Here is a 20,708-nt window from a genome sequence, read left to right on the forward strand (position 1 = left end):
CACTTGCAAGAAAACAGTTATTTAATTTGTAATATACAGACAAAATGATACATCCATTAGCAGGTATGGACTTGATCGGTTGCAATCACTGTGCAGACGAACTTGGATCCACAGATTTGCCAGCTGGAGTTTGTATTGTGCTGAAGAATCGCTGAAGATCAAGAGTGAGTCGAGGGAGACTGAATACGTTGCAGAGCACGTTTAATCCATGATACCAGTGTTGCACATCCCACTATTTTAAACCTATGTTTATCGTGATTCATAATCGTGCTATACAGCGGTGAGAATGGCTGAATTGAGGTCTCCTGTCCAGTGCCCGGCTTTGCCCGAGTGTTATTTTGAGCATCATCCGAAGGAAAAAGCTCTTCAATATCAAACAACATGTTTTAAATCCATATTCCTCCTTAAGGTAACAAGACCAAAATAAAACAGGGTGCGACGTGATTTGCCGTCAATGTGCGCACGAACTGTGTCTCGGATGTTGAATGATTTGCGGTTGAGTTTAGGAGTGATATCGCCGTGAAAAAACAACATGTTAATTATTTGGACGAGGCATGCGTCAATGCAGGGTGTACATTGATTTGAGTGTGGGAGCATGCACAACCACCACCAGGGCTGAAGCATTCAACGGGGGAGGGGGGAGGCTTATTGTTTCACCCACTGGCGGCAATGAAGGCTTTGTTGAAGATGCATGTTTACTGTTCCGTGCAAAGAAAGGGAAGAAATGGACAGACCAACATTTGGCTCCTGGTATAGTGAAGTGATTCATAAATTGAAAGCAAACAGAGTAATAGTAGACAATTCTGTATATATCACCAATAACAAATCATGCTTTTTTGGTAGTATAAACTTGAAGGGCGTGTATCTTACAGTAACATATGTATTGCGAATGAAGCAACCAAGATTTTCATAAATTTATTTTTTTCTAAACGAGAAACAATAACTCGGCATTAAATTGAAGAGGGGCATGTCGCTTACTTTTACCTTTGTTTTTTTTTTTCTCTTGTGCATGCAGAAAGTACTTTAAAAATTGTATGGTTCAGGAGACAAAAAGAAGCAAAAATGCATTCTGCTTGACATGCATGTACGGATTTGATTTTGATGTGTTAAGGGGTTGGCAGTACTGCCGATTCTCTCATTGTCTGCGATACGAAGAGCTTGGGGGTTCAGACAAGACTGGCACAGATGATTTTGAGCTCCTTTCTCGCGTGGATTAATACATGAAACCTGCTGCAAACTTAACCTGACACGAGGCTTAGGTGACCATGTTACCATTACACCAGTGGGGATGTCCTGAATAGATGGTTATTTTTGCATGTTGTTTTCATAATTCCTCCCATTGTCATGGTAAACTGAAGGATCATATGTGAGGAGTAAAGTGAATAAGCAAAGAAAACAAAATCTTATTCTCTCAAGGGTCTCAGGTTCGATTCAGTTTTGAGACATATTGCACAGTGGTTCGTATCCAAATTTAAAGTGCAGGTCCAGTCCCAATTAGCCTATCGTGAGCATAAAATGGGCTTAAATCAAAATTTTAAAAAAATTCTTGATCTTGTGAAACTTTATGATAAATGACAACATTTGAGTCTTCGAGAATATTAGGAATAATAATACACTGTCTGGTCATGAGTATCCAGACACCCACTCGAAACTGTTATCAGATGTACCTTATGCCACAAGTTCCAGTAATTGACATTAATATGGAGTGATGACAACCCTAACTCTGTGGGGAGACTTGCAATCAGGTGTTGGAAGGTCTCTGAAGACAGGCAATTGTCATCACTATATAGTTCTTCTCTTGTAGACAGGATGAAACTGGTCAAAATGTCTTTGTACTCTTCCGCAGTTAAATTTCCATTCAGTTTTACAAGAGGGCCATTCCATGAAAACGCCCCCCAAAGTGTAACACCATCTCCTCCAAATTTCACTGTTGGCACTACACATTTTGACAGGCATTCACCATACCCTGACTCCCCATCAGACTGCCACATGGTAAAGTGCGATTCGTCACCCAAAACGACATGTGTTTAGTGGTGTCATTCTTTACACACTGCATGCAACACTTGGCATAGACAGCAGTAATGTTAGTCTTGAGGGGAGTTGGTGGGGCCATGTACGAGCCCCTTGGGGTGGTCTATATAAAAGAGAATGCCCGTGATATTCAGGAACCATCCCCGAGTGACTTCACATCAATAACACAATAGGACAGTGAAAGCGCAAGATAGAAAATCAATAGTAGATGGGGTCACTATTTAATGTAGAAATCTGATCATATAAGGAAACACATATCTCCCGGTAATGGTGCAAGGTCACCTCCACACTAACCCCGCACTAACAACTGTTCGATCACTCCGTATATCCACACAATCAAGACCATGTCATGGTGCCTTCTGGACAAACCGCAGAATTTCTGGGTGATGTTTTTACATGATGACTGGCAATTATCATGAACTACTTTCTTCAATGCACGGCGGTCCCTTTCTGTCATTACTTGTCGACTATCCAACTGTGATTTTGTTGTGGTTGTGCCTTCACATTTCCATTTCATGATCATGTCACAAACAGCTGATTGGAGCACATTGAGAAGGGTTGAAATATCTCTGATCAATTTCTGGCTCATGTGGGAACCGATAAGTAGACCACATTCAAAGTCGCCGAGCTCATTTCGACTTACCCATTCTGCTCGTACTTCTTCTCACTGGACAACAAATAGCTCTGTGCTCCTTTTATACCTGTTGGTCAGGTTATAGTGACCTCTAGATATCAGTTTATGGGTTAGAGTTAAGTGTCCAGATGCTATCGATCACATAGTGTACATTCAAAATCCTGGCAGTTGGGAAGGGTGTTTGTTCCTATCGCCTTCATCACCTGAGAAGTAGTGGGTGATGGTCTCAAAAGCCACGAAATGGTGGTGATAGGACTCATTCTTAACTACTCATTGCCCAAAGAATAGCCGCTTGCAGGCCTTGGTTCCAAAAAGGCTAACATATGTAAGTCGGAGGCAATAAATTCTTGTCACACAGAAAAGAAAGGTAGATATTTCGTGGCCTGGGCACATGTTCACCCTAGAGAAGAAAGATGGTGTTGGTACTACAGTGTAGTCAGAAAGATGTGATAGTTAACAGTTGTCGATGAGAAAGAATTTTGGCTTAGTGTTTACTTCATGGTTAATTGTGGGTAAAGCGTGGAGGGGTTTAAGAACAGTGGTTATTGATTCTGAGGTTCAAGGGGGTAGAGGTTTTGCCAAGGTAGAATTCACCACAGATCTGGCAGATAAGGGTTGGCGGAGTAGCAGGTGCCCTTTGCACCTAGATTTATTGCACCTGTGGGCATGCTTGGTGAAGGGGGTCAGTGTATTTTGGACCAAGGTGTTCTTGAGGTTTGGGGTGGGGCAATGAAAGATGACCTTGGATTTGTCCAGAAAGATGTTCCTGATGTCAGGATCACTGCGAAGGATGGGAGGGAGGGAGTGAAGGGTGTGTTTGAACTTAATATGTGAGAATATGTAAGGTCATGTAGAGAATAATTTTCTTGACGAATGTTTAGAAAATATCTACTGGACAAAGTTAATACCCAATGCAAGGGTCCCTATCGCTTTTTGTACAAAAGTTATGTACGCTCAAAGTTTCTGTTGCGTGACTTTTCAGACATCCAGTATATACCACACACATGGCTCACACTCTAATAGACAAAAAAAAATCAAAGCAGCACATGCAGTTATGCATTTCCCACATGACTTAAACTTGACAGCATGCAACAACTGCACGCCTAGCGGCAGTCCATAAAACTATACACAACAAAAGACGAGTGGGTAGCGACAGCTTTAGCAACATGGGAAATATGTATACTGTCAGCAGTGATGTTATGATGCCACATGTTTATTGTCTGGTGTATAACATATGCTGACAACACTAAACCTAACCTATTTCCATATTTATATCTTCTATTAGATTCACACGTGAGTAGGTTAGGAAGGTCAGGTTTGCTGTTGTTAACGTATATCTCCAAATTGCTGTGACTGTCATTAACCACTCGGAACATAGGCATGTGCAACTAACAACAGCTATAGCAACTTGGTGATATATGTTAAAAATCCCACACCTAACCTGCCTAACCTACTTGTATCTCAGGCAGACATAAATATTTATGCCTGAACTATTCACATGTTTATTTCTGCAGATCTGTCAGACTCATAAATGAAATAATCAAGCAACGAACTCAATGAAAACCCATCCCTCTGCGGAGCTAGCCAACACAAAATCAGAAAAGTATGGGGTGTCCATAAAGTTACACAACTGAGATTTTGAATGTACATAACTTCTGTACAAATAGTGATAGAAACTTGAACCTTGCACTGGAAGAAAATTATTCTCTACGTGAACGTTCAGTATGGGGAAGAAGTTACAAAGGTGTAAAAAAGTTTTGTACTAATTTAAAAAAAAATAAAATATATAAAACACAGCTATGGAGTAGCTTGCAATATTGTTTTTATGTTTCGATGGTCTCGGTCGGTATTTATCAAATTGATGAAATAACGATAATTGTTTATGCATTTTTTGCATTACAGTGATTTATGCAGTTAATTATGACATATTGATAAAAATGTACATTTTTTTTAAAATTACAAGGTGTACTGACAATGTTGGTCATGTCAGAGGGCAGTACCAGGTTCTCCCAATACCTGGCTATGTTCTTCAATCAATGTGCAGATGAAAGAAAAGAGTTTAAATGTATCATACAGGGGAACTAACTTACCTAACCTACCTTACTTTTTGTTTTGTTCGATAAATTTCAACTTTTTTTTTCTTTCATGTGGGCATTTATTGAATAACATAGCCAGATGTCGGACACACCTGATATTGCCCATTGACATGACTGATTTGCCAATGCACCTATTGATTTTGATAAAAATACATTTTTGTGAGAATATCATAATTAACCCAATAAATAGTCTCTAATGCATGAAATACATATTTATTTTATTGCCCTTTTATCAATTTGATAAATGCCCACAGAAACCATTGATACGCATCGAAAATTATTGTAGCTGTTTTTTATCCATGTTCTCTTTTTTCACTTTGTTCGAAACCTTTTTTACACCTGTAAGTTCTTTCTCATGCTGAACGTTCATGTTGAGAATCATTTCCTTGTTTAATGTTTAAGAAATATCCACAAAGTCAAAGTTAATATCCTGTTCAAGGTTCATGTCCCTATCACTTTTTGTACTAAAATTTTGTTCGTTCAAAGTCTTGATTATGTGGCTTTTCGGATGCCCTGTATGTACTAGACACACAGCTCACACACTGACAAATACAAAAATCGACACATCACATTATGCACTTCCCACATAACTTAAACTTCACAAGCTTGACAAGAGATGAAGATGTGGACAAGCAGGCAACAACAGCACACCTAGCGGCAATCCACAAAACTATATACAGCAAAATCACGAGCAATCAGCTATAGCTATAGCAATTTGAGGATATATGCTAACAGCACCAAACCTGATCTGCCTAACCTACTGACATATGCATCTCGTAACAGAAATAAACTAAACCTAGCCCACCTAAAATTCACATGTTTATTTCTGCTATTTAATGCATACATGAGTAGGTTAGGCAGGTCAGGTTTGATACTTTTAGCATATATCTCCAAGTTACTATAGCTGTCACTCGTAACAAAAGCTTGCCAAGCAATACCACAACAAGTTCATAAGAGGACCATGACAGTGTAAAACAAAATTAATGGGACACCAATTAAATCAGTTTCACGGATTTATCAATTCTCCTTGATGTTATTCATTTTTGATAATGAGATGTGGAGGATAATGCTCCATATCCTAACTCTATACCAAAATACCTGTCCCTACACACAAAACTTGCACATGGATACATATCCCCCCAACCCTTCGTTATCCTAGGCATTCTGGAAACTTTGAATGTATTTTTACATTTAGTCATTGATTTTATATTTCAGCCCAAGTTCATTTTGTTTAATTTTAATTTCATCATGCTATACACATATGTTTTACATGATTCAATTTATATTTGTGCCTGTTAACATGTAGTTTTAGCGATTACTCACTGCGTGTTTTCTTGAGAAAGGTTTTTCATTTCCGTTTACTCCTCTATATGGAGTATGGTATATATATATATATATATGTTTTCTTGCCACCAGCCATTCATGTACTGTCGTCTTAGTTATGGACTACTGCTGCCATCTAGGTCATATATGTAGAGTCCGAAGGGGTTTTACGAATCAGTAAATTTGCCATGCAGTGAACTATTGTGTAGTTTCCAATTGCCAAAAATGTCCATAAATGCTTTCGTAATTAGGTTAGGCAGATCAAGTTAAGGACTCTTAGTATTAAATTAACACTCATAATTCCTTTCGTAGTTAGGTTAGGAGGGTCTCAAGCATGACACCTATTTGAGCCTCATGTGGAGATTGAATAGTCTGTGTAATGCCTTGTTGATATGAAACGGAAATGTTTGTGTAAGGTACCTTTTACTTTTTTTCGCCAATGACTATGACCTTCGTAACTACAAATAGTGCTAATTCCTTTCACCAAGATTGAAATTAACTGTAACACAATGTACCATACCGTACTGTACTGTAATTCACAATTCTGTGATATTTTGCCTTTCTCCCATGAATTTTGAAAAAATCATTAAACATTCGGAACCATTACATATGTTTCTATTGTGATTTGTTGCAAAACTATGTATTTTAATAATTCCATCATTAATTTACAGGCACAATGTAATAATAATATACATTTAGCCCTTAGATGATCAAGAACTTCCCTTTCCAGTATTGGCATATAGAAAATGAACATGTAAAGGGTAACGGTTCCAATTGTTTGATGATTTTTTTAAAGTTTTGTAGCATAAAGACTAATAATGGCAGAAATGTGACAATGATTGTCACACTAAATTTGAACCTTTCTGAAAGTAATTAGCAGTGTTTGGATTTTCAGAAACAGGTATTTATGGTCGAAAAATACTTAAAAAATACCTTACGCAAGCATCCATCGTTGTCCATTCATAGAAGGAAGAGGAAGTATTGTAGACTGGTGGGAATAATTGTGGAAGTAAATTGGAAACTTTCTGAAAGTAATTAGCACAGTTTGCTGTTAGAAAAAGTCCAATCTAGAGGCAAAAAGAAGATGTAAGAGGTATCTTGTGCAAACATCCCTGTTTCGCACCAATGAGGCATTCCACAGACTACTACCATTATTTACTTGTTCCTGGATATTTGCGGGGCTCGCTTGTCGCACCTAAGTCAGATACCTTCTCGGTCAAGCACCGTATTTCATCTGCTGGCAGCAGGTTAAATGCTTTCATTGTTAGGCTAATTGTAATGTATTTATGCTGAGAGATTTAAACCTAACAAGCCTAACCTCATAAATGCATTCCACGCTTTTGTCAGAAGATGAATTATGGCGCTTAACAGAGAAGGTCAATGCGATGAGTAATACACGCAACTAAGGCAACAGTAAATGAATGGTTGGTGGCAAGTAAAGGATTATGAAAGTGAAAAACCATTCTCAAGGAAACACGTGGTAAATAATCACTAAAACTCCGCAGTATGTGTTAACAGATTTACAGACATAAATCGAAATCAAACCATGTTAAAAAGGCATGCGTAACATGATGAAATCGCAATTAAACAAAAATGATCTCGGGCCATGTTAAATATTTTTACTCTTCATCGTGGGTGTGGTAAACACAGTTTTAGTGTATAGCAAGTAATGTTTCATGTTTCTGCATTGCTGATTGAATTGTTTTTCCGATTAATTTCATAGATCACTTACTGCCTTCATTAACAGAGGTTATATCATCTGGGATCGAGATGGTCGTCTGTAATGGCTTTGTTTGTTCCTGGGTGGCAGTTCTTCCAATTTCCCCCATCAGGTGGTGCAGGTGTGAATTTCTTTTCTTGCATCGTCTGTTGTGCTTTCTGCTGGAAGTTGTTCTGGTTCCCATCATCTAACAGCGTTGTAGGATGGTGATTGGCTGTCTGCTGCCTTATGTTGCTTGGTGCAGCATGGTCCATGCTCCTTGTGCAGATGGAAGGAAGTTGCATGGGAGGTCTGCATTTTTCTTACTATCTGGGATTTTTAGAAGTACAGGGTGCCATACTTCACGTAATTGACTCCATCAAGGAAAACATCATCCTGCAGAAACCTAAACTTAGACAATGGACAAGCACACACAACTTGACACCCCTCAAAATAAATGGGAAAACAATTCAATTCACAATGCAAAAACACGGAACATTACTTGTGCAATTGTTACTCTTGTAAAGGAAAGTTTTTTAGTAATATTATTATATTCACATCTCTCTATGGTTGCCAGTGCCATAGCATTATAGAATGCCCATACACCCACCATTCTCTGATTTAAAATGGGGAAAAAAATGAATGCATGATGTAGACAAAAAGTAAAACATTACTAATTCTACATATGTTTGAGCTATATGGCATGATAATAATTATTTAGCTCGGTCCGCCTACAACTTCCCACTAACAGCTCTTGTTTGCATTATTCCAATGCATTTGCTGATCGGATGCCAGGAAGCTTCGGCGTATGTACAGGACCTATGCCATATAGTGAGGCAGGCCCGTACCCAGGATTTTTTTGAGAGAGGGTCCAGATCCATGTTTATGAAATATACAGTGGCGGCTATTTGGGGCGATCTGGGAGCAAATGCCACCGACTTTTTTGCCAAATTTTTCCCCTCGTATTATGGCCTCTTAATGCTTGCCCACCAAGAAAAAGATAACTCTCCTTGCCCCCTTCCCCAGTTTTAACACCAAATTGCCAATACTGGTCAGAATTATTCGGATAGTTCTGAGTTACGCAAATTAAAAATATTTTTAAATTTCCTTTATTTTTTTATACCAAAGCAGTGAACAGCCACGATAATTCTACGTATGTTCAGAAAATATTTATAAATTAAATTATATGCCTTAGCAATTATTATTACAATAAAGAATTCTTAATGTGGAAGGATCAAAGCGGGGTATGGCTAACCAAAAAGAGTGAAAGATTTTTACGGTAGCCATTAGCGGCGATTGTGTGCCAAAACTGGGAGGCAAGGAAAATTTACTTTTTCTCAGTAGACAAGTTTGAATTTTTGTTTTAGGCCCATTTTCTGCACAGACAGACTAATTGGAACTGGACCTACAGTTTAAAGTGGGAACCGAACCACTATGTGCCTCCACCGGGTCTCGGTAGACAAGGCTTAGCATTCATATGCCATAGTGCAAGAGCAAAAGTGGAAATAGTAGGGAAGGGCAGGTGACTGACCTCTTGCCCCTCCAATCTTCGCCACTGCTGGTAGCCTTGCATCAATGGTTATAAAACTAAAAGTATCCAGTTTTCCAGACTGCAGGCTTCTGGAGACTGCCTCTCTACACAACAAACACATTCATTTATGCAAGGTCAAAATTGAAATTTTTACAAGTTTGAAAAATCGTCTATGTTATTTTCGTAGCTTCTTATAGGTTCACATTTAATAGTTTCATGGCTCGAGGGGGGGGGGGGGCAGGGCCCCTCCCCCTGGTACGGGCTTGTAGTGAGGAATGTTTTACAGTACACTGATAGCTGTGATTTTCAGAAGCTTGGTTCTCTACAGCATGTGCCAGAGGCACCCATGCATACCAGTACATAGCAACCTACCTGATTGGTTCTAGGGTTCATGTGAATCCTCGTGGCTTCCGACGCAAAAGACAAAAGTAGAATTCCAACCCAGTTCTTCATGTTGTGTAATGTTAGAATGACTGGCATAACTTTAATATAAATAATAGTAACCCGTGGTGCAATAGCCCGTGAGTGCAGTGGCCTACATACCGACTGCCAGCCTCACTGAGATGATCCTCATGATGGTGGATGGCCATGGGCCCTATATACCAGCGAAATCTCAACAGGAAAGTTGTTATGCTTCTCCCAGGTGACTCGAACCTGCACATGTCCCATAGCAGGATCCTTAGACTTAGACTGCACGGCCATGGTGTGGAACCAATGTAACTTTACCAAACTGAAATGCAACAAATTTCTTAATGACCACTTCTTTGTGTTATCATAGGAATATTGATGTGCATTAAAAACTAAAAGAACAACACAGTTTTTGTCAAACAAGTTGGTGAAAATTGCATTCAGAGTTTTCAGTACTCATGGTATGAAAGGTTAGAAATTATAAATTCTTTATTCATGGGCGAACTTAGGCCTGTGACTGCTCTTCCACTTAACCTGCAAAACTAATACGTAATTCAGGAAGTTCATTAATATCTAAATGCTTAGTAAATGCAGAGAGACTTAGTACTCTCTCACCGGGCAGCTGTTTTTTGTTCTATTAATTTTGGTGGCCACTACTGCCATTCTTATGGAACTTACTTGCCATGCTTCTGTTGTTTTTTTTTTTATTTCTTCAATTCCGCTGGGTGCACTAGATGGTGATGGTGGTGTAATCAAATGTTTGGTAGCCATGTTCTCAAGAACAGGCCTTTTATTTTTTTTATTATTTTTTTTTCTAAAAATTGTATGTCATAAATACACTATTACTCAATAACTGTACAAAATTATAAAGTGGGATGCTAATGAGATTTAGATTAGATTAGGTTAGGTTAGATAATAAACTATATATTTTGATAGACAAATTACTTAATTCAAAAAGTATAACAGATAATAAAATTAAATATAAACACAATATTGTTTGAATTAACATACATGAAGCTGATTGTTACATTCCCAGTTCTTAGAAATACAGAGTGATTCAAATGTCCAGACCCACAGGCAACTCCATTATTAGTGCACATAGTGAAAAGTTGAAAGAGGAGAGGTTCAATCTAAAGTGCTTGAATTTTCAATGTAGCATGCATGCACTGTTGAGGCTGTACACTGGTATGAGCGTCAATGGTAGCCAGAAATACCACATGTTTTGGCCTAGAATAATGTATGTCATCACAATGCCATGCAGTACTAGATAAAATAAGAATTGATAATGCTAATTACAGGTAAACTAAACAAGAAAAGAAGGGGAACATGGGATGTGCACCCCTCTCCCCAGACCATTGGAAAAGGCTAAACACGCACAAATTATAATCAAGCTACAGTACGTGCTTCACACTGTGCCACTCTGCTCAAGTTACTGTGCTGATTCGGATGCCAATCCTTTCTTCGTACCACTTAAATAAACAGATTTATTCTCTCTATGTCAAATAGAAACCTCTGGAATAATACTTGACTCAATAAACTCGATTCAGATCAAACTGCACAACCATATGCTACCCAGCTGGCACCCTTTTTCCTTGTAAAAAAAATTCCACCTCGTCGTTTACCATTAATGTCCGTAGTACCATCAGGGGAACTGGAAGTTCAAGAGGAACCAGATGAGTGTGCATGCTCCACCTTTAACACCATTTATATATGTATTATATTTGGTGCCAAAGACTCTGAATGGTGTAAGGAAGGTGTTTCTGACTTGAGCCACCTAATTAAAAAGCACCAGTCTTTCACACATTTGATGCAGAGTGAGGCATTTCATTTGCTTGGTAAAAGTCACACAGGTCATGCATGTTTTATCGGAAGCTGGCCGATTTCAGGCAATAAAACACAAAGAGATTGCATTTTCAAATAGACAATACTTATGGTGACTAATTCCATTAGTAAACTATTTAAGTAAAAACGGGCCTAACCTTCCTTTAGACTTGGCATTTTCCATTCGAAATGCTCATGCTATACCACTGATGGTTGGGTACAGAAACAAGGATGTTGATTGTAGTGCTCCTTTTTGCTGACTAGTTAGTGAGTGTTAAATTTTAAAAATAAAATCTAAATGTGTAAAATTTTATTTCCAGACTTGTGTGAGTGCAAATAGGATTCTTATTCAAGATGACATTTTTGACGAATTCATATCTAAGCTCAAGGAAGCAATGGAGAGCAAACTTATCCTTGGAAATGGCATTGAACCTAATGTTACTCAAGGACCTTTAATTAATGATGATCAACTACAAAAGGTAAGTATTATAGCCTTCTGAAATTCAAGTTTGTCAAAAAAAATGTTGTGGTTGTCTGGTCACATGGTAGAATGAAAAAAATATTACTTACAACTGTAACGAGGGCACTCCAATGATTACAAGGTATAAAATGCAGGCATCACCTGCATGATCACATAGTTAGTGAAGCTAGGGGTCTGGGTCGATCATTGTGAAATGATTACATAGAATTATAAACATTTATTTGCTGAAGTTTGTTTTTAAGTACACTTTATGCATGAAAAAACTAACTGGGACTGCGAGCTACAGTTTAAAGTGGGATCGAAACCACTATATGCCTCCACCAAGTACCGAAACTGGGACCCCCTGATTACGAGGCAATGACATTACCTTGTAAACATATTAAATGTCATACATTGATACAAATTGGGCCTCAGGCTACCAACTTGTCCAATCCAATCTTCTCATTCTAACATCAGATCTGGGCCCAATTAGCCTAACATGTACTCAAGCCCAACTAGGCATTCATCTGATATCTGACAGTTAGTCATGAGTCGGAATCAGCTTGAATCAAACCAACCCATGCAGGATGCTAATTGCATATGTTGGCTTCAGCCTTGTGGCCAAGTGCGTTAAGTGGTCTAGTTTCAATCTCACCACCAAAGTGTAAAGGGTGACTTTGAAAAGGCACCCTAAATTCAACATCACTTCCATGTAGTACATCCCGGTAACTGCAATGTTGCTGGCCAATGAGTCTATGGCATCTGAACCTCCAGTCATTATAATCATCTGTAGCGCTGTGTGTTGCCCATATACAAATGGTTATCAAAATAATGGAGATAACCTTACCAACCGTGCTTAATATGGCATGGGACCACCCTTAGCCAGTCGTACAGTTGCGAGTTGTCGCGGAATGGATGCATACAACTCGTGAATTGTTGCATAGGACTTTTGTACCGTTCGTCATGCAGTGCAGCACTCAGTTCTGCCAGCAATGATGGGGGAGGATATCTGCTTCGGACTCTCTGATCTAAAACGGACCACAGATGTTTGATAATGTTCAGGTCGGGAGACTGGGTGGGCCCAGGGCAGGTGTTCATCCACATGCTCATCATACCATGCCTGAACAGAGCCAGCAATGTGAATTGGGGCATTGTCATTTTGAAAGACAGCGTCTGTGTTGGGGAACAACATCTGTACCATAGGATGCACTTGGTCACCTAAAACAGAGGGAAGGAGAGTGGGATAAGGAACTGTTGGTTCCTTTGATCTTCCTGTCCCTCATATGGCGGGCAACCTGATTGCTTTAACATTATGGTCAACTGGGACCAACGTGCCAGGAAGGTGGCCGCCGCTGCAGATCTAGGGTTGCCAGACATTCCTCTTTTTATCTTCAACTTCACTGCTTCTAATTGAAATAATATCCAGCATTAAACCATCTCATTTGTGAACTTAATAGTTAGTTTACACATTTAAACTGAAATCCGTTTTGTTATACCTCCCGTGAGTCATTGTTGAAACAACACGGGAGTAGATTCTCTTGGTTCTCTTCCGAACCATGGCAAACATATGATCAGATGCAGTGGCAACCATGATATTGCAGCCCACATCATCACAGAGCCACCTCCATGTTTAATGGTAGGACGGAGGCAGTCTGCCGCATGAGCCTCTTTGGGTATCTGCCATACATAAATCCAACCTGTTGTGGGGAACAAGGTGAAGGATGACTCATCGGGGCATATTACTCTCTTCAAATCATTGTTGGTCCATATGGCATGGTCCCGGCACCATTTGTGTCATGCTAACGCATTCTTGGTGGTGATCAGAGGTTTGGAGATTGCTACCCGGCTGCGGATGTTCAGTTTGTGCAGCCCGAGTCGGACTGTGAGTGTAGAAACAGGTTGGTAGAGATGCTGATTGAGTTCTGACGTCACTTGTGTCGCATTAGCTTGATGGTTCTTTCGGACAATCCTCTTTAGTGTTCAGTGGTCCCGATCACGGAGGATGGGTTTTCATCCACTATTATGCTTCGCTGATGATGTTTTGCCATGAGTTGTGTGTGCCGTCATCACCTTGGACATTGTTGCTCTTGATACACCTGACACACTGGCTGTCTTTGGTACACTTGTGCCAATACTACTGAATACTGTTCTTCACTAACAAATACCGATCGCTACTCACGACTGATCAGTGTTGCCAGACCATAAAGATGCCATGTTGCTGAACATAAGTGTTTCCATTATTTTGATAACCGTCTGTATATACTGAGTACCGCTTTACAGAGTCAGCTTTTAACATGGGTAAGGAGATCCTCAGAGACAGATTTCGATTTTAGTTATTGGTAAGGGGCTGGGTTTCATGTAATGTGATGGATGCACAATAGACTAAGTGCTGATGCACCACGATTTTAAATTAAATCAATGTATCTATCTCATCACCGAAGTTCCTGGACTTGAATCCTGGCTTGTATATGTATGTTCTTCGTCAGCGTGTATTCAGGAGTTTCATCTGACCATCACTCATCATCATCATTGTGGTTAGCCAGAAGTGGCAGAAAAGTGATGTAAATTAAAAATACAAATGCATATGTTGGTACCTGTATGATGAGACAAAACAAAATTTTTGTTTACAGTAAAATTGAGGCATAAAGCATGACAATACTTTTAATGCATATTTCTACTTCATTGGATGGATTAAAAAAAGGTAACATGCTCCCCTGTGCTATGCATCATGGCATGAAGGCATATAGGGGGTGTGGGGTTAGGGCCCCACTCTTTCTTGATCACAGCTGAAGGTGGGGGTGATGTGATAAGCACCATGCCCCTGGCTGCCTTTACCTCCCCAGAGTTTCCTCCAGGTACCCACTTTATACAACACTGGGTGGGTGCTGGAGCCGCTTGAACAGGTGGAAAAAATCCCGGTTCTCCCCCGCCAGAGATCGAACCCGGGTCTTTCGCATGGTAGTCAGACACCCTAATGACCGAGCTACCGTGGCTATTCTTTATTGGATGAAATATATTATAATTTAATGCTGTGCTGATAAATAATGTCATATTCCCAACTTTTAAAGATTGAAGCTCCAAGTAAAATCTGGCCGTGTGTAATGGATGTTTGCATTTGTCCTTCTTACCTAGGTTGCTGATATGGTTGATGATGCAGTTCAGAAGGGTGCTAAAGTTCTCTTAGGTGGAAAACCAGCAACGTCAGTCGGCAGAAGATTCTTTGAACCAACTTTACTTATTGATGTAGACAGCAACATGAAATGTTATCATGATGAAGTCTTTGGGCCAGTAGCAACATGCATCAGGTAAGTCATTTTTCCATCATACTGCATGCTATTATTTCTTCATGATAAAACACATGTATGCACATGCAAAGGAAATGTTGTATAGTGGCCAGACAATGTGTGTACAAATAAAACGTTGGTGCATTTTGTGCATGAAATCATGTCCGGGTACCGTACCAAACAATCTGCAGTGACTGCCCTTGGGCAGGTGTGTGGTGGCACTGTAAGCAGACCAATGACTCACAGTTGCGACTCGGCTGGCCAGAGTTCGGTGCCGAGGGGAGGTGTGCAGTTGTTTTCAGACGTGTTAATGGTGACTGTGTGTTGGAAATGGCACAACAAACACATCTTGATGACGTAATGAGAGGCAGGATAATAGGGCAACTAGAGGCATACCAAACACAGCAGAGGGTGTCGTGGGAGCTCCAAGTGCCACAAAGCGACCTCTCACGATTTTGGCAATGATTCCACGAGAGAGGCAATTTGTCACGGTGCTACAGCGGTGTATGACCACGGTGTACAACAACATGAGAAGACAGGTGTCTCACCATCAGTGCCCGTAGATGCCAACGGAGTATTGCAGGGGTCCTTGCTCAGGACCTTGCTGCTGCAACTGGAACAGTTATTTCCAGAGACACTGTGTACAAACGACTCAACAGGTACGGTTTATTCACCCAGAGGCCTGCAATTTGTATTCCACTGAGCAATGTCCACAGAGGAGCCTGTAATGCCTGATGTCGAGAACACCATCCATAGAGAATGGACCAATGGTCCCAGGTTCTCTTCACAGACAATTCCAGGTTTGGTCTCAACAGTGATTCTCGTCGTGGAATTATGTGGTGTGAACCAGAAACCCGATATCTTCCCGCTAACATCCTTGAAAGGGACTAGCATGGAGGTGGTGGTGTTACGGTGTGGGGTGGCATTATCTTCACGTACGCCTCTGCATGTCTTCGACAGAGGCACTGTAACAGGTCAGGTGTACCAGGATGTCATTCTGCATGCTATATGCACCTTTTCAGGGGTGCAGTGGGTCCCACGTTCCTACTGATGGATGGTCATGTACGGCCATACCGAGCTGCTATTGTGGAGGAGTACCTTGAAACAGAAGACATCAGGCGAATGGAGTGGCCTGCCTATTCCCCCAACCTCAATCCAATCGAGCAGGCCTGGGATGATCTCAGTCCACGTGTCTGTGCATGTCTTCCACCTCCTAGGACTTTTCAGGAGCTTCGATAGGCAATGGTGCAAGAATGGGAAGTCATACCCCATCAGCTGCTCGACAACTTGATCCAGAGTATGCGAACCTGTTTTACTGCATGTGTCAATGTACATGGGCATCACATACCATATTTAACCCTGTGTACATGCTCAAGAAGCAGTGGGAAAGCAACTTACCATTCCCCTAGTGTTGTATCACGTGTGTCCTTTGGCTTTGTTCTTATGTTTTCGGTAATAAACAGGATATGTGGATGTGTTTCTTGTGTGTTCCACATGTGTCTATGCTGTCTAAACTAGTTTGGTGCAGTGCCACCTCGTGTGGCACCTAAAGCTCCAATTAACCTTAATTTATGGCATGAGTGTATTTTGAGGTATTGAAAATAGAGGTTAGTAGGGGTTTGTTTTCCCCCTCCATGGGGGAATGCCTTGAAGTGGGGAGAGGGCTCAGTAGGGTCCTATTACTATGACCTCTCTATTACTAAGGGTCCTACTAGAGGAGACAACCTCGATACAAAACCCCTAGGAAACGTCACGTCAGTGCCACGTTACCTTGTAGTTAGCATTGTCGAAAAGACAGATTGTAACGATGAATCTGCCAACAGCAAGAAAAATGGAGCTGCAACAATAAAGGACCTGTCACCATTCTTTATCAAAAAGCAAGTGGACTGTGCCACTGGAAGTGATGTTCCTGACATCAAAAAACTGCGCAACGTAAGCTTCCTCATCCAGACAAGTACAGATCACCAGACTAACAAACTCCTTATGCTTAGATCATTGTGCTAATTTCCTGTTCAGGTCGAACCTAACCGTCAACTGATGAGTTGTAAAGGTGTCATTCGCCACTGGAATCTGTTAAACGCCACTGAGGAGGATATCCATCCAGAGCTATGAGATCAACATGTCACCGCAGTGCAGCGAATAAAGACACGAGAATCCAGGGAACTTGAACCAACTGCTTCACTTATTCTCACTTTTCAAAACGACCTCTCTCCCAGGTAAGGTAAGGGCTGGATATTAAAGCCTGAATGTCTGGCCGTACATCCCCAAATGTCAGCACTTTAAGTACACTCAGCCTTCCTGTAAAGTCACTACTGCCATCTGTAGCAAATGCAGTGAGCCCGACCATGGGACAGAGCCATGCTCATCTGGGCCCAAATGTGTTAAATGTAAAGGTGAGCACCCAGTCTGGCATCGTGACTGCCCCACTTTCCAAGAGGAAAAGAAGATCCGAGAGTTGGTCGTCACAGAGAAAATCTCTGCTGGTGAAGCAAAGTGTCGTCTCCGTGAAAGTGTACACACTACTTTACCTGTGCCATTCGCTACAGCTGCTTCTAATGCTCTTGCCCATTGCAGTATTGGCATTCATACCAGCGACATGTCCACTCAGACAACAACGCTTCCTGAAGTACCTTGTCTCACTTTGAGGAAGCCAGTAACCCCTACTCGCTCAACACAGGAGAAGTGTATACAAATATATAAAAAGGAATATTTTCCTAAGTCCACTAGCTCTCCAGTCAGGGTGGCATCCACCACCCTGAACCTTAAAGCACAGCTGAAAGCTGCCAAGCAGGCACTAAAAGCACCCGCCAGCACTTCTCCTCTGTGTCCCTGCCTGAGGACATGATAGAGGATGACTCCACGGATGAAGAATTTACAAAGGTGACATGGATATCAAATGGAGCATGCCTTAGAAGATAATTATAATACTTACAGCTATGGCTTCTTATCTCCAATGGAACCTTCATGGTTTCCGCGTGCACATTGAAGAACTGCAACTTTTAATCTCTGAATTTGAGCCTGCCCTCATATGTCTCCAAGAGACACATTTTCACCCAAACCAACCTGCAGTGCTAAACAGATACACCCTTTACCCCACAGATAAGCTTCCCGAGTGTCGTTGTGCACATGGTGGTGTCGCTATTGGTGTTCAGAATTCCATCCACTCGACGTCAATCATTCTCACCAGCCCCCTCCAAGTTGTTGCTGTGCGGGTCCATCTACTACAGCCAATAACCGTGTGTTGTGTATATATCACGAGGGAGGAGTGATTCTCTTTTGAGGACCTCCTTTCCATATACAAACAACTTCCTTCTCCTGTGGTTATTTTGGTAGATTTCAATTCCTACCGTCATTTGTGGGGCTCCGTCCCTACAGAGCCCCGGAGTCAAATTGTAGATCAATTCTATGAGGCATCAAGTTTAGCGTTGTTGAATGATGAACTCCCACATACAGGTATATCAGTCCATCCTCAGGCACGTACTCTGCTTTAGACTTGTCCTTTTGCAGTCCCAGCCTTGCTTCTACCGTTTTTTGGAGCATCCACACTGATCTCTGTGAAAGCAATTATTTCCCTCTTCTGCTCGACTTCCGAACATCTCCACCGCTCTCCTGAACAACTCCCTCACTGGCATTTCAGTTGAGCTGACGTTTGAGCATGAAGTGGATCTTGACATCGATCTTGTGTCGACCCTGTCAACAACCGACACCCAAGATATCTTCATGTCATGCATCCTTGAAGCTGCACATGCTTCACACTTCCCAGAAAACTTGCGAAGCGACACCCAGTCCCCTGGTGGTCTGCGGAGATCAGTGCAGCTGTGAAGGACTGCAATCGTGCTCTGGATCGATTCATTAGGAACCACTCTGCTGCGAACCTTGAGCAGTTCCCCATTAAACGTGCTCGTGCCCCTTGGCTTATTCGAGCAAGCAAGAAAGTGTGCTGGGCCCAATGTGTCTTCTCTGATAAAGCAGGCTTCGTTGAAAGCCATTTGGACCAAAGTACATCGCATCCAGGGGAGGTGCATCCACTCCTCTGAGTGCTCTGGAGCATGATGGGACATTGTATACAGATTCTGGAGACATAGCTAATATCCTGGCTACACAGTTTTCTGATGCTTCCAGTTTGGACAATTACCAGCCATGTTTCTGTCATGAGAAGGACTGAGAGGAACGACGTCCTCTACTTTTCAGAAGCCATAACACAGAGGCCTACAACTCTCCATTCACTGAATGGAAGTTTGATAAGGCACTTCGAGATTCTAAGAATACAGCTCCTGGAGTGGACAGGATCCACTATGAGATGCTTCGTCATCTGCCCACTGAAGCTAAAAATTTCCTTCTCATGGTGTTCAACAGGTTTTGGTTGGAGGATTTATTCCCCATATCGTGGAAGGAGGCAATTATTGTTCCTATCTTGAAACCAGGCAAACATCGCACCACAGCCTCGAGTTACAGGCCCATTACCTTAACAAGCTGTGTGTGCAAGTTGATGGAGCGCATGGTCAACAAGCGCCTCACCTGGGTCTCGGAGGAGAACTCCTTGATTAGCAATTTTAAATGTGGGTTTCACTCCACCCGTTCCATGCTGGTTCAGCTGGAACTGTACGCTGTCCTAAAGGCATTAGATTTCACAGATATTCACATTCTGAGGAAAGTCCTTGTATGCACAGATTCCACCAGTGTGCTCCAGAGTCTGGAATTATCGAATTCCAGACATCCTGTAGTGCAGCGTATCTTTCGACGGCTAGCGTCCTTGTGTGCCAGAGCTGAAGTGTGCTTCTGTTGGATCCCTAGTCACATGGTCACCAAGGGGAACGAAGCGCCGATGCTGCTGCCAAGTCTGCTGATGCAGACACCCACGTTCTCGTCCACCTTCTGCCAGCTAGGGACCTTTAGAATGTTTTTCGTAATTCAGTTCTTAACACGTGGCATGCCGAGTGGGATGAGATAAGGGGGGAACAAGCTTCGAGCTATCAAGCCCATCACTGGTGCTTGGCATTCCTCGTCTCTTTCCTCTCATTGAGACAAAGTAATTTTAATGTGGCTCCGAATAGGACACAGCCATCTCACACATTGCCACTTGCTGTAAGGACTAGATCCTCTGTTGTGCCGTACTTGAAATGTTCTTTTAAGTGTTCAATACATTCTTCTCAAATGTGCTGATTTTAATCACCTCAGACAGTGTTTTACCATTCCCAACGATCGATGTCAGTGTTTTAACCAATGTTTTTAGGTTTTTAAGAAGAGCAAGTCTCTTCCACTGTTTCTGAGGTAGGGGAGACCGGGGCATAGTGATCCCCTGGGGCAAAGTAATCCCTAAAAAAAATCACTTTATGGTGCTGTTTCCAAGCGGGAAACATGTCAACTGCAGAGCAGCCACCTTGAATGTGTTGTAGCCGATGAATGTTGTGGAACGTGGGT

The 20,708-nt window shown here is 41.5% G+C and overlaps 1 protein-coding gene across 5 annotated transcripts in view; it reads left to right on the plus strand.

Moving 5' to 3' along the window:
• Window positions 1-20,708, plus strand: part of Ssadh (succinic semialdehyde dehydrogenase) — a 207,699-nt gene that overhangs the window by 181,880 nt on the left and 5,111 nt on the right. For all 5 annotated transcript variants that reach the window (XM_083117046.1, XM_083117043.1, XM_083117044.1 and 2 more), the window contains 2 exons: window positions 11,864-12,022; window positions 15,136-15,308. In XM_083117046.1, the coding sequence (XP_082973172.1) occupies window positions 11,864-12,022; window positions 15,136-15,308 (332 nt within the window). The remainder of the gene's footprint in view (window positions 1-11,863; window positions 12,023-15,135; window positions 15,309-20,708) is intronic.

This window comes from Lepisma saccharinum, chromosome 2 (genome assembly GCF_977018435.1).
Source record: "Lepisma saccharinum chromosome 2, izLepSacc3.1, whole genome shotgun sequence".
NCBI classification, from domain to species: Eukaryota; Metazoa; Arthropoda; class Insecta; order Zygentoma; family Lepismatidae; genus Lepisma; species Lepisma saccharinum.